General features: G+C 41.2%; 1 protein-coding gene across 1 annotated transcript in view; it reads left to right on the forward strand.

Moving 5' to 3' along the window:
* Positions 1-14698, forward strand: part of CSMD1 (CUB and Sushi multiple domains 1) — a 1215136-nt gene that overhangs the window by 1190556 nt on the left and 9882 nt on the right. The window contains exons 64-67 of the mRNA XM_017887857.1: positions 1998-2159; positions 2917-3029; positions 3866-3953; positions 12240-12372. Of these exons, the coding sequence (XP_017743346.1) occupies positions 1998-2159; positions 2917-3029; positions 3866-3953; positions 12240-12372 (496 nt within the window). The remainder of the gene's footprint in view (positions 1-1997; positions 2160-2916; positions 3030-3865; positions 3954-12239; positions 12373-14698) is intronic.

The following is a 14698-nucleotide window of genomic DNA, read 5'->3' on the forward strand; positions in this document are numbered from 1 at the left end:
CATAATAAAGAATATAAAATGTTTTAAATCTTTCTAGACTATTTTATTTAAATATTACCTAAAATCACATACAGAAGTCAAAGCTTTTATCCAGGCAACATTTTCTTCAATGGAAGAAAGCACAGTCTCTTTTTGTTATTATTGTTGTGTGTGTGTTTTGTTTCTTTTATTTGCTTATTTTGTGTTTAAGATACTGAAATCTCTATACACTCCTTTTGTAGGTGCAAACATTATTATCAATATTCCTTTTCTTATGCTCTTGGAAGTGCTAATAGAATGTGATTCTTCATCAATGTGGTACATTCTAGTACGTCTCAGCTATGTGGCTTCTGCATTATACTGCAGGCTGCCAGTAACAAGTGAAATTATAAAGACCCGGAAAGATGACCTCTACCACATGACTCGTGGTCATATTTTAATACACAGAAGCCACTTCTAAGACATTGGTTGTATCTTACCCTACCCAGCCAAGCCTGGCCCATTCCTGTGAAACTTCAACAGGATTACCTTAAGTGAATGCTTGGACAAGTGGTTTAGTAACTTTAGAAGAGCATATAACTTCTAATTAGGGAAAACATTTTTATGTACTTCAAAGGCTATTAATTTTAGTAATGGAAAATAAAGTTATTTTGGAGTTGCTGATTAAAATGGGGGTCTCTGTGGTGCTGGCAATGGCTAAGTAGATGTGTCTAAACTCAGTGATTTGTAAGCAAATGTGTTAGATACTTGTGTGGATATATGAGTTTTTAACTTATTTTCTTATCACTATTATTATGAGAAAGTGGGGTCTACTCCAGGCCAAAGGAAGCTATTATCTTCTGTTCTTCTTTAACCCTTCTCTTGCTAGGCCAAGTTTTATAGGTTTAGCCCGCCTAGGAAAACAAGAAAGTGGCCAACTGGGCTGAAAAGATAAGCATAGGTATAGGCACAATATACTTTTGTCCTCATTATTTGCAACTATAAATCGACTTTCTAAAAAGTAGGTTAAGGAGACACGAATCTTCGTTTCCACCTAGCAACTCAAGCAATGTGTTTTGACCAATTATGCTTATCATGAATCTTGTCTAATTAAATAATTCATGCACATCATAAGGCAGAAAACAAAGAAGAACATGGGAATTATGTGGATTTATACACTACAATTCATGTTTATCTGTGAAAATGGCAGGATTTTATACACATTTTTAAACAAACACATGAAAAATGTTTATTTTTTTTCTTAAGCAGTGAAAGCAAGAGGAAATATCTCAATAATCTTTGCAAGTTTTCCTGTCGATGAATTCTATGCTTTAAAAGACTGTCTTTTATTACTGAATTTAAAAGACATATATGAAAGAAAAATTTGAAATTATTGAGCCCGTCTTTTCTTACTTATGGAATATTTTACACAAAGAGATTAAAGAAGAGCAGAAGAGTGTGAATGAGAGAGACTGACTCTACTTACAAAATAAAGACTCTGAAATGAAAGGGCTTTGTCTTCCTAAGTCCCTGTGGTGCTGGAATATCCAGTGCAGTCAGTGCTGGGATATGTAAGCTTTTTCAAGACGGGGCATTGCTGTCGAATGATATATATCAGTTCTTCTGAGCCTTCCAAGTCTTTCAAAGAGTAGACTTGAATATTATTGAAATATCAGTAGTGATTTCATGGGTCAGGTAAACATATTTCTTACTAAGCACAGTCAAAACTAAACTAACATTAGAAGTCCCAATTCACCATACCCCATGACCTTGGAAGGGCTGTTAAAATAGGTATACTTTGGCTTCTAATAATAATAATAAAACACAATGTCTACTTGCATACCATAATAATCTTCGCACCTGCTTCTTTTGAGTTTTGCACATGCTGTGAACAGCGATGCACTAGGCTCCCCTTGTCTTCATCACTGCCCTCATCTGTGATCGCTCACTAAGCAGTTTTATGCCTTCTATGTTTAATAATGTCTGAATTTATTGTGTGTGTGTGTGCTGACATTCATCTGTTTCCCCCCTTCCCACAGTTCCTTCAGATGTCTTTTTCGTCAATTCAGTGTGGAAGGGATATTATGAATATTTAGGGAAAAGGCAACCCGCCACTCTAACTGTTGACTGGTTCAATGCAACAAGCAGTAAGGTGAATGCCACCTTCAGTGAACCCTCGCAAGTGGAGCTGAAGTTGACAGGTAGGTCCCGAAGAATTCACTAAATGCATGGTGTGAGCGGAAATAGACCTGCTCTCTTTTCACAGAGAGGTGATCTAGTAAGTATTAATTATTAATGTTCTGTTGGCTTTGCATATACTGTAACTCATTGGAGCCTCTCCCTAGCCATGAGAGGTTGGTACTATTTTATCATTTTAAAGATTACAAAACCAGTACAGAAAAGTGAACTGATTTGCTCAAAATTATGCCCATATTAAGTCAAGAATCTGAGATTCATATACAGATAATGCATGTCTCCAAACTTTATTTTTTAATCCTTTTTTTCTTAACTCATGTGCTCATCATGAGATTTTAAAGTCATCACACAATTAATAAAACAGCCTTGATTTATATGGCAAACAGTATTTTAAGCACTGTATGTGTATTATCTTTTCATTCTTACATTAATTCTGTGATGTAAGTATTTTATTGTATTTTAGAGAGAGATTTTAATTAGCAAAATCAAATATGTTATTAATTATTCTTTCTGTGGAATAAGGGTTTTGAACTTAGTGGAGTGGATTATACCTATTCAAGATAGACAAAGATGTAGGAAGATTTTCAGGGGAACAAAGAAGCTCCGAGGCTAAAATTCACAAATAAAAATACAATTTCTTTTATCTATTTTTCTATTATCTATGATATTATCATCTCTGTACCACATTCCACGTCAAATGGATGAAAGGGCTGAGTTGCTAACTTTCTCCAAGGTAAGCCTGACCTGCTGATCTTTTCACAGGCGTTTACAAGAAGGAGGAGGCCCACTTACTCCTAAAGACTTTTCAAATTAAAGGTCCGGCAGATATTTTTGTAAGCAAGTTTGAAAATGACAACTGGGGACTAGATGGTTACGTAAGTACATGTGTAAGGTCTGTGACGAAGCACAGGCTTTCTAATATCTCTCTGTGCAGAGGCGAGGGCTACGGATTGGAGGCTTCTGAGTAGAGCTGTCTTGTGTCTGCCCCTTGAAAACTCAGCCGTCCCTCTTGTTGACAGAGTGGTCATTTTATTCCTTCATTTAATAAGGGAAGAAACCAGGTCTAAGAAGTAAGAAATAAATTGGCCATCCTTAAAGGGGTGGTTGCAGTTGAGGGCAGAGCAAGACCTGAAATCCAGGGTCTGGGATGTTACTGCTACATTATATCATGAGTGGTACCACCAGAAATTTTCTAAGACCACTTGATAACCATGCTGCTCGTTCTAAAAGAAATCATTGCCAGATAAAGAGAGATTTAAGACGTCCCCCTTAACACCCTTCTTTGCAAGTTAACCATTTGTTTGTGTTCTAATTCACTGTCTGACTTAAGGGTAGACAGCCTCACGTGATGTACCCTGCCCAGTAGCTGGGACACACAGCGAGTTTGACATAATGTAGATTGTTTCTTAATTCATATGTTTGTCTTCCCTTAGAAAGTGTAGTTACCATATGGATATACTGTAAAATTTACTATCAGTTTCGAGATCAAAATGGGATTGTGAGCATTTACATATGTTAGGTGAAGTTCACTTCTGTGTTGGTTTCTGATCTTTAACTATAAATGTGTCACCGAAAGGAGTGGCAGAAATAAAATATTTAACCAGTAGTATCTAAATATGAGATGTAACAGTTATATTAAAAGATATATTAAAAGAAGATATTATTCATCCCTTTGTATACCTTTTTATTTCTTTTCCTGCCTATATATCAGGTATCATCTGGACTTGAAAGGGGAGGATTTACCTTTCAAGGTGACATTCATGGAAAAGACTTTGGAAAATTTAAGCTAGAAAGGCAAGGTAAGTTGCACTTAGGATATTTTTTAAAGCAAATTATCAGTTCGGCTTTCCAGTGATTTTTCTAAGAAGAAATGGAAAAGATAACTCTAAAAGAAACCTAAACAAAAATAATGGGGGAGACTAACGTATTTTACAGCTGAATGAAAAAAAGTATTTTGAATAGCAAAATAGACAAACACAAAGCCAGAAATAATGCAATAAATATGCCAGACATAGTGTTGGTCTAATGCATTGATACTATTCACACATTATTTTATAAAGAAGAAAATTACCATATAGGCTTTGCTACCAGAGCCACCTTTTGGAAGAATGTGAGTATAAAATTTTGTGATGATTACCACGTTGAAGCTATTTTGTAAGACTTTTATCAAAGTGCTGAATGAAAAAAATGTCTACTAGCCTATAGAAAAGCAAAAAGAAACAAAGAAGGGTAATTAATCATAAAATACTTTACTTCCACTATTCAAACTACAGTATTATTAAATAGAAGAGCATTATAATGTTGGCCATGGCTGAGATTATATTTTAAATTGGGTGATATTATTTTGAGGTAATGAAATAGAATAAACGCATTAGACCAACACTAATGATGGGTAATGTTTTTTCTCTTGCTCTAAGCCAAATCCCGGAGTCATTTGTCCTCCTTTCTCTATGTAGCACACGCTCTAGTAATTTTGTTTAAGGACACCCCAGTGAGCTGTACAAGATGCTGCATAGATGTCTAAGTTTACTGATCCAATGAACTTGACCTGAACTATCAGTTTGCTATTACTAATTTTATTTGCATTACCCCATTTCTTTTTAATCTAACAAAGTAACAGCTTGCTTCAACAAGGAATTCTTATTCTCATGTGATGATGAGCTTATTGTCAGGAAAAAGAAATTTACTTTACAAAATAATTTGACTCATAAGTCCCCCCCCCCAACTAATTAGAGAAGTTTGTGTTTAAGTAAGTCTGCAGCAACAACCATTCATTTAAGAATGATGGCAAGTATCTATTTTTTAGGATAAAAATAAACAACCTCCTAATTTTCTCTAGTCAGTAGATAAACCAAAAAATGTGATTGTCATTAAGTGGATACTAAAATAAAATTAACTTGAAAGACAACTTTAATGCAAAAACTTGTGTAAGAAACTCAACAATAAATTAATTTCCCCATTAAGATTGAGTGACCCAACCCTAGCATACACACAAAGAATGAGAGAAAATACATAAAATTGTGTACCTGATAAGTGATTTGTATCCAGAATATACAAAGAACTCTTACGGCTGAAAAATACAGAGGCAAATAACCTAAATAAGAAATTGACAAAAGATTTGAATAGATATGTCTCCAAAGACATGCAAATGGCAATAAGCCCATGAAAATATGTTGATTATAATCATTATTAGGGAAATGCAAATCAAAACCACACTGGGATATCACTTCACGTCCACAAGGATGATTGTGATCGGAAAGCCAAATAGCAAAGGGTGGCAAGGAGGCAGAGGAACTGGAACTGTCATGCTTTGCTGGGGAAACATGAAATGATACAGCTGCTCTGGAAAACACTCTAGCAATTCATCAAATAGTTGTTATTGTAAGCTCCAGCAATTCCACTCCTATATGTGTAGCCGAAAGAACTGAAAATATATGTCACACAAAACTTGTACATGAATGCCTAGAGCAGCATTATTTATAATAACCCAAATGTTCATACAACTAAAATGTCTATCAATGGATGAATGGATAAACAATATGTAGTATAGCCACACAGTGGAATATTAGCTCTGAAGAAGAATAAAGTATTGATGAATGCTACAACATGGATGGACCTTGAAAACATCATGCTAAATGAAGGAAGCCAGATTAAAAAGGCCAAATGGTGCATGAATCCATTACAGGAAATGTCCATAACAGGCAAATCCATAGAGATGGACATTGATTAGTGGTTGTCTAGGGCTAAAGGTTGCGATGAAGGTGGAGGAAGAATAAAGCTAAGAGATACTGAGATTCTTTTGGAAGGACACCAGTCTTCTAAGTGAGACCGTGGTGATGATTGCACCACCCTATGAATACACTGAAAAAGCCTTGGACTGTGTGTTCAGCTTAAGTGGATGAATTATATAGGACAGTCACGCATCGCATAATGACATTTTGGTCAACAAAAGATCTCATACACACCAGTGACCACATAAGATTCTAAAGAAGCTGAAAAATTCCTAACACCTGGTGACACCATGGGTGCCATAATGTCATAGTGCACGGCGTTACTCACGTAGGAGCCACTGGCTGTACCTGCAGCCTAGGTGTGCAGTAGGCAACACCATCTAGGTGTGTGAGTGCACTCTGAGGCTCACACAGCCGCAAAATGGCCTCACAAAGCATTTCTCAGAATGTATCCCCCACGTGAAGTGTTGCGTGACTGGATGTGCATTTGTTTCAAGAATGAGCTTTAGAAAATTGAATGACCTAGCTTATCACCCTCCTTCTTCAGTAAAGAAATGTAAATTTATAAATACCTAAATACTGTGTTTGATTTATCACCATAGTAGCAGCAGCAACAGTTGCACAACAGTGGTGGAATCAATAATAACACGTGGAAAGAGGGTGATGAGAGAGGAGGAGGGAAAGGGGAAAACGGAGCGGGAGGAGGAGATAAAGGGGAAAACAGGCAGCCGGAGGAAGAGAGAAGGGGAAAACGGAGCGGGAAGAGGAGGGAAAGGGGAAAACAGGGAGCGGGAGGAGGAGGGAAAGGGGGAAACGGCACGTGAGGAGGAGGGAAAGGGGAAAACAGGGAGCGGGAAGAGGAGGGAAAGGCGAAAACAAGAAGCGGGAGGAGGAGAGAAAGGGGAAAACAGGGAGCGGGAGGAGGAGGGAAAGGCGAAAACAAGAAGGGGGAGGAGGAGAGAAAGGGGAAAACAGGGAGCGGGAGGAGGAAAGAAAGGGGAAAACAGGGAGCGGGAGGAGGAGGGAAAGGGGAAAACGGCGCGGGAGGAGGAGGGAAAGGGGAAAACAGGGAGCGGGAGGAGGAGGGAAAGGGGAAAACAGGGAGCGGGAGGAGGAGGGAAAGGGGAAAACAGGGAGCGGGAGGAGGAGGGAAAGGGGAAAACAGGGAGCGGGAGGAGGAGGGAAAGGGGAAAACAGGGAGCGGGAGGAGGAGGGAAAGGGGAAAACAGGGAGCGGGAGGAGGAGGGAAAGGGGAAAACAGGGAGCGGGAGGAGGAGGGAAAGGGGAAAACAGGGAGCGGGAGGAGGAGGGAAAGGGGAAAACAGGGAGCGGGAGGAGGAGGGAAAGGGGAAAACAGGGAGCGGGAGGAGGAGGGAAAGGGGAAAACAGGGAGCGGGAGGAGGAGGGAAAGGGGAAAACAGGGAGCGGGAGGAGGAGGGAAAGGGGAAAACAGGGAGCGGGAGGAGGAGGGAAAGGGGAAAACAGGGAGCGGGAGGAGGAGGGAAAGGGGAAAACAGGGAGCGGGAGGAGGAGGGAAAGGGGAAAACAGGGAGCGGGAGGAGGAGGGAAAGGGGAAAACAGGGAGCGGGAGGAGGAGGGAAAGGGGAAAACAGGGAGCGGGAGGAGGAGGGAAAGGGGAAAACAGGGAGCGGGAGGAGGAGGGAAAGGGGAAAACAGGGAGCGGGAGGAGGAGGGAAAGGGGAAAACAGGGAGCGGGAGGAGGAGGGAAAGGGGAAAACAGGGAGCGGGAGGAGGAGGGAAAGGGGAAAACAGGGAGCGGGAGGAGGAGGGAAAGGGGAAAACAGGGAGCGGGAGGAGGAGGGAAAGGGGAAAACAGGGAGCGGGAGGAGGAGGGAAAGGGGAAAACAGGGAGCGGGAGGAGGAGGGAAAGGGGAAAACAGGGAGCGGGAGGAGGAGGGAAAGGGGAAAACAGGGAGCGGGAGGAGGAGGGAAAGGGGAAAACAGGGAGCGGGAGGAGGAGGGAAAGGGGAAAACAGGGAGCGGGAGGAGGAGGGAAAGGGGAAAACAGGGAGCGGGAGGAGGAGGGAAAGGGGAAAACAGGGAGCGGGAGGAGGAGGGAAAGGGGAAAACAGGGAGCGGGAGGAGGAGGGAAAGGGGAAAACAGGGAGCGGGAGGAGGAGGGAAAGGGGAAAACAGGGAGCGGGAGGAGGAGGGAAAGGGGAAAACAGGGAGCGGGAGGAGGAGGGAAAGGGGAAAACAGGGAGCGGGAGGAGGAGGGAAAGGGGAAAACAGGGAGCGGGAGGAGGAGGGAAAGGGGAAAACAGGGAGCGGGAGGAGGAGGGAAAGGGGAAAACAGGGAGCGGGAGGAGGAGGGAAAGGGGAAAACAGGGAGCGGGAGGAGGAGGGAAAGGGGAAAACAGGGAGCGGGAGGAGGAGGGAAAGGGGAAAACAGGGAGCGGGAGGAGGAGGGAAAGGGGAAAACAGGGAGCGGGAGGAGGAGGGAAAGGGGAAAACAGGGAGCGGGAGGAGGAGGGAAAGGGGAAAACAGGGAGCGGGAGGAGGAGGGAAAGGGGAAAACAGGGAGCGGGAGGAGGAGGGAAAGGGGAAAACAGGGAGCGGGAGGAGGAGGGAAAGGGGAAAACAGGGAGCGGGAGGAGGAGGGAAAGGGGAAAACAGGGAGCGGGAGGAGGAGGGAAAGGGGAAAACAGGGAGCGGGAGGAGGAGGGAAAGGGGAAAACAGGGAGCGGGAGGAGGAGGGAAAGGGGAAAACAGGGAGCGGGAGGAGGAGGGAAAGGGGAAAACAGGGAGCGGGAGGAGGAGGGAAAGGGGAAAACAGGGAGCGGGAGGAGGAGGGAAAGGGGAAAACAGGGAGCGGGAGGAGGAGGGAAAGGGGAAAACAGGGAGCGGGAGGAGGAGGGAAAGGGGAAAACAGGGAGCGGGAGGAGGAGGGAAAGGGGAAAACAGGGAGCGGGAGGAGGAGGGAAAGGGGAAAACAGGGAGCGGGAGGAGGAGGGAAAGGGGAAAACAGGGAGCGGGAGGAGGAGGGAAAGGGGAAAACAGGGAGCGGGAGGAGGAGGGAAAGGGGAAAACAGGGAGCGGGAGGAGGAGGGAAAGGGGAAAACAGGGAGCGGGAGGAGGAGGGAAAGGGGAAAACAGGGAGCGGGAGGAGGAGGGAAAGGGGAAAACGGCGCGGGAGGAGGAGGGAAAGGGGAAAACAGGGAGCGGGAGGAGGAGGGAAAGGGGAAAACGGCGCGGGAGGAGGAGGGATAGGAGGGTAGCAGAGGGATCACACACAGCTGTCCATGTGTTATTGTAAAGACCTTCGTAGGATAATGGTTGAATGAAATTGCAGTGCCTCTTTACAGAGCAATTAGGTAGGATGTAGCAACACTAAAAGGCACAAATTCTGTTCGTCAATAATTCTACTTCTGAAGATTTGTCCTATATAATGTAGACTCCTGCTAATCCGTAGATAGAGGCAAAAGATTTCATTGCAGCATTATAGAAGATACTAGAAACACCCTAAATTTCCCTGGACAGTAGACTGGCTAAATAAATGTTGTTATGTCTAATCAGTAGAATACTACACACCTTAAAAAATTAAATCTGATTCATATATGCCAATGGAAGAGCCTCAGAAATATACTGTTAAGTCTAAAAAGCCACATACGCAACATGCAAATAATATCACCAATTATTAAAATGAGAAAAGAGAAAAATAATCACATATATTAAGAGTACATTGTTGGAAGGACAATTTTTAAAACCCTCAACTCTAAAGAGGAACTGCCTCGTAGGGCAAGGAATGATTATTTTAATTTTCCTTTATATTATTTGTTTTCATACCCCTTAATGCCATTTTAATTAGCACTATGTGTGTATATTAACCTTCAGATTATTAAAACAAGGGTAAGTAACTGAAATTAACCAGGAGCTGCAGACATGTAATAATGTCACAGTAAGTTTGGTTATGTAATTCACAAACACCTTCTTATGTGGTGTTCTTTGTTTTCATGTGAGGTGTCTTGTGACATGTAGATTTTCCAGCATTTTATTATTTGAATTTTGGTATCTATTATGGATAAAAGTATGTAGCTTTGTTTTCAGGTAAAAGAAAGTAACTGTGGTTAATGTAAGTAAAATACACATTTATAAGAATGAGGCAGAGAGTCCCAGAATTACAGAAACTTGGAGATCAATGTATGGCAACATAATGGAAACTAAAACATATTTGGGTGCTGAAATGCTATAAAGACAAAGCTTTTTTTTTAAATTTCACAAATATATATTCAGCACATACTGTATTCTAGCTTTTATTTCAGGTTCTGAGGATTCAAGAGGAAAGCTAACCAAACCAAACCAAACCAAACAAAACAAAAACCCTGGCTTCAGGAAGCTTATATTTTTGTGACTATGAGTCCGAGTGAACACTCCCCCTGTGCCAGGCATTGTTGTAAGCCCTTGAGATAAGTACTAATATATGATTTTCACAACCAACCCATGAAGTTGGTGCCATCTGAGTAGGGCACCACTGCTCTCTGTTGGACAGCACCACCCCTGGTCACCAGACATCACTGCTGTCACCACTGCTGCTGCTGGAACCACCCTCAATGTGCGCACACACACACACACACACACACACACACACACTTACATTGTTCCCCAGGGTTCTAGAACCCCTTCAGTCATGGAACAAATTTTAAACCATCACAGAATGTTTTGCATCCCTCACTTCCAATACAGTGCCTGGGGTGGGAACACCCAGTTGGCTTCACTCACTGCACGTCCATAACCTGGGTGCTCAGATTGCAAGAGAGCAGACGTCTGGCATTTTCCTTTTGCATGATGATGGAACAGATCCCAAAAAGATATGTAGTTGTAAAAAGCCAACATTATTCCAAAATATGTTCCTATTGGACGTTAATATTGTAGGCAGTCGTAATCCTACATCGATTGAAGCAAATGGCAAATAATGTCATTTGAAAGTTTTTATATGAAAATTAAAGAATGTTGATACAAATAGTGATTTAAATATTTTTAATATTTGATTGATTTTTTGCATTTCTGGTTTATAAAACAATAAATAAAGCAACATCTCTTTGAATTTGACATTTTATAAATTCTGGAAATATGAAAACCAGGTCAGCTTCTTCTCAACAATTCTGTTATATTGAGATGGCGCCAATCATAATTCATTGCACACCTGCATTAAGTGACTCCATGCAATTAGGCCAAATCCATCTCAAAATTATATTTTGTTAGTACACTCTTCAAGAACTTGTTTTCTTCTTTGGCAACAGTTGCTTAATAAACGTTTGTGGATTTGAATTTTTAATGCTTTCCTCTCAGTGCCATGCAATGAGACACTCCATAGTCGTATATTATAGAATGGATGATTCTATCACCTTCAAGATATGTTAAGTATTTACCTTTGCCTTCCTTTCTAATGGATAAAAGGTATATCTTAGGCCAGATGCAGTGGCTTAGGCCTGTAATCCCAGCACTTTTGCAGGCCGAGGCAGGCGGATCATTTGAAGTCAGGAGTTCGAGACTAGTCTGGCCAACATGGTGAAGCCCCATCTCTACTAAAAATACAAAAAATAGCCGGGCATGGTGGCGGGCACCTGTCATCCCAGCTACTTGGAAGGCTGAGGCAGGAGAATCACTTGAACCCTGGGAGGTGGAGGTTGCCATGAGCTGAGATGGCTCCACTGCACTCCAGCCTGGGTGACAGGGTGAGACTCTGTCTCAAAAAAAAAAAAAGAAAAGAAAAAATAATTAATTTAAAAGTTGTATTTTAACATTATTTTGTGTCTTCATGGAAACTTGCATTGTGACGTTGAACTATAATTTTTTTGAGTATTTCTAAATGCTGATGTGAATTTCATAATCTACCTATAGTAAAGGCAGATCAGATAACACCATCCTATTCACATATGAAGAATTCAATGCCATTTGTATGGGTAACTGGGATAGTTACATAATTTCAATGACATATTTTGCCGAGTCTGGCCTTAAGACAGAAAAAAACAGCAAATATTACTGACCTCTGAATATAGAAAAAATATATAAATGTCTTCAGTTAGTTTTTGTGAAAATACCTATAACTATAAACAAAAGTCAGGATGTAAAGTGACCCTTTTGCCTTTCTCACATTTTAAATGTTGGGACTCTTTCATAGTATTCTCCATGATTGGTAGGAAATAGTCAGTTTTTTGTCTTGGTCATTAAGTGGATATTAAAATCTTTAGAAAAGAATATCAGTTGGTTTCCTGTGAAATGATAACTCCATCTGCTTCTTGTAAAGTTCATACCCATTTATAAAATGTATCAGACTTATTTCTTTAAGTAGAGTACAGTAACAACAAATTAAATATTTCCTTTATCTTCCAGATCCCTTAAACCCAGATCAAGACTCTTCGAATCATTACCACGGCACCAGCAGTGGCTCTGTGGCGGCTGCCATTCTGGTTCCTTTCTTTGCTCTAATTTTATCAGGGTTTGCATTTTACCTCTACAAACACAGGTACTGCAGAAACACCATCTATTTGAGAATGTCGTGAGTGTGAACTCTGGGTTTAAGTAATGGGCATGGTCTCGTGCTCACATGCACACGTATTTTATATTACTATGCAATGTTCTTTTTTTTCCATCAACTTTTATTTTGAGTTCTGGGGTACATGTGCAGGATGTGCAGGTGTATTACCTAGGGAAACGTAAGCCATGGTGGTTTGCTGCACAGATCAGCCCATCCCTCAGGTATTATGCCCAGCACCCATCAACTGTTCTTCTTGATGCTCTCCCTCCCCCCAACCCCCCACAGGCCCCAGTGTGTGTTGTCCCCCGATGTGTCCATATGTTCTCATCGTTCAGCTCCCACTTATGAGTGAGAGCAATGCTCTTTCTTACACTAACAACGCTTACTTGTCAAGATTTTTTGCTGTCTTTTTTGTTGTTTTCTGCCCTACTTTTTAAGCAGGATGCATCTAAGAAATAAGAGAATAAATGACTGAGTTGAGAAATAATTTGTTTTTTTCTTTCATGTTCAACTGAAAGATGAAATAAAGGATTCTATCTCTATATTCAGGCTCCATGGCCAGCCATGAGAACCTTTAGAAGGTATTTCAACCTTCCAGCAAAAGGTTGAACAGAATGTTCTCTATGGCCACTTTCAACTCTGTGAGTCTGTGATTGATCATTGTTTCACTGATTTCTTCCTTCAGCAAATACAAATGTAGCTCTTTATATGTAGTAAGCAATATAGATATTCCATCTCTTGAAAAACTGTTCTGAGTATCCATTAATTTGCAAAACTCTACTAACTGCAAAATATCAAAACTTGGGGACAAACAGCTTTAGTGAACTAGATCCTTTCCTTGGGATTAATGTGGATGCCAAAAAAAAGGGTTATTTTGGAGGAACTATAAACTCCTTGTACATTGTATCCGTATATGGATAATACATTTCCTGGAGGAATCTGGAAATGCCAAACTACTCTAAAATACTATTTGAAATGGTAGCATTAACTACAAATAATAAGAAGTAAATTATGATCCCCTGAAATAAAATTACATAGGTTAAATAAATATCAGTATATAATACGTATATTTCACTTAATTCTGGTTAACAGAAAACAGAAAAACTGTCATGGTATTTTTTTAATAACTCATTAAATAGCCTCTTTAAATATGTGCTTTCTTATAGTCACTTTTGAAATACACAGTAGAAAGAATGTTGCTTCACAAGTGTATTAGCCGCTTGTACCTATGTCTTCCATCCCCTATGGCTGGTAATGTTCTTTCTTTAAGAACATGACTCAGTGAAAAAACATTTCAGATGATATTTAAAAAGTGAAAGATTGGCACATCTGTATTAATTGTTTGGAGGAAAAAATACCCAAAACACACAAGTCTGATGAGCCTTATCCTTGAATTTCTGCTCAGGACTAGTTTAAAATGTAGTGAATGTAGAAGGATATGCCACTACCTTATCCAATAAGACGACATAATTAGAGGGGCTTCTCTTCTTAAAGGCATATGCACTAAAAATGTATCTTCTTTCAAAGGTTCCTTGGGGTCATATAATATCCTTATAGAGACACATACTGTAGGAACTTATAATTCCTACAAATTTATTTTTGCTTTTGATTGGCATCCACATTAATCCCAAGGAAAGGGTCAAGTCCATTAAAGCTGTTTTCCCTTAACTTGCCTGCAAAGATGCAAACCTTCATGTAAGTATGGGATTGTCTTGGCCTTTAAAAAGATAACCCCACATAATTATATATGCATATTTATACACAAATATGACTTCTGATTATATCTTAACTTTATGACAATGTAGCATTGGGGGGTATATTCAAAATACACGAAAAGAGGGTCAGGGGCGGAGCAAGATGGCCGAATAGGAACAGCTCCAGTCTCCAACTCCCAGCGCGAGCGACACAGAAGACCGGTGATTTCTGCATTTTCAACTGAGGTACTGGATTCATCTCACTAGGAAGTGCTGGACAATCGGTGCTGGTCAGCTGCTGCAGCCTGACCAGCGAGAGCTGAAGCAGGGCGAGACATCCCCTCACGTGGGAAGTGCAAGGGGGAAGGAAATCCCTTTTCCTAACCAGGGGAACTGAGACACACAACACCTGGAAAATCGGGTAACTCCCACACTAATACTGCGCTTTAAGCAAAGGGGCACACCAGGAGATTATATCCCACACCTGGCTGGGAGGGAGCCACGCCCACGGAGCCTCCCTCATTGCTAGCACAGCTGTAGGTGATCTAACCTCAAGGGAGCAGCGAGGCTGGGGGAGGGGCGCCCGCCATTGCTGAGGCTTAAGTAGGTAAACAAAGCCG

This window comes from Rhinopithecus bieti, unplaced genomic scaffold (genome assembly GCF_001698545.2).
Source record: "Rhinopithecus bieti isolate Rb0 unplaced genomic scaffold, ASM169854v2 scaffold_15838, whole genome shotgun sequence".
Lineage (NCBI taxonomy): Eukaryota > Metazoa > Chordata > Mammalia > Primates > Cercopithecidae > Rhinopithecus > Rhinopithecus bieti.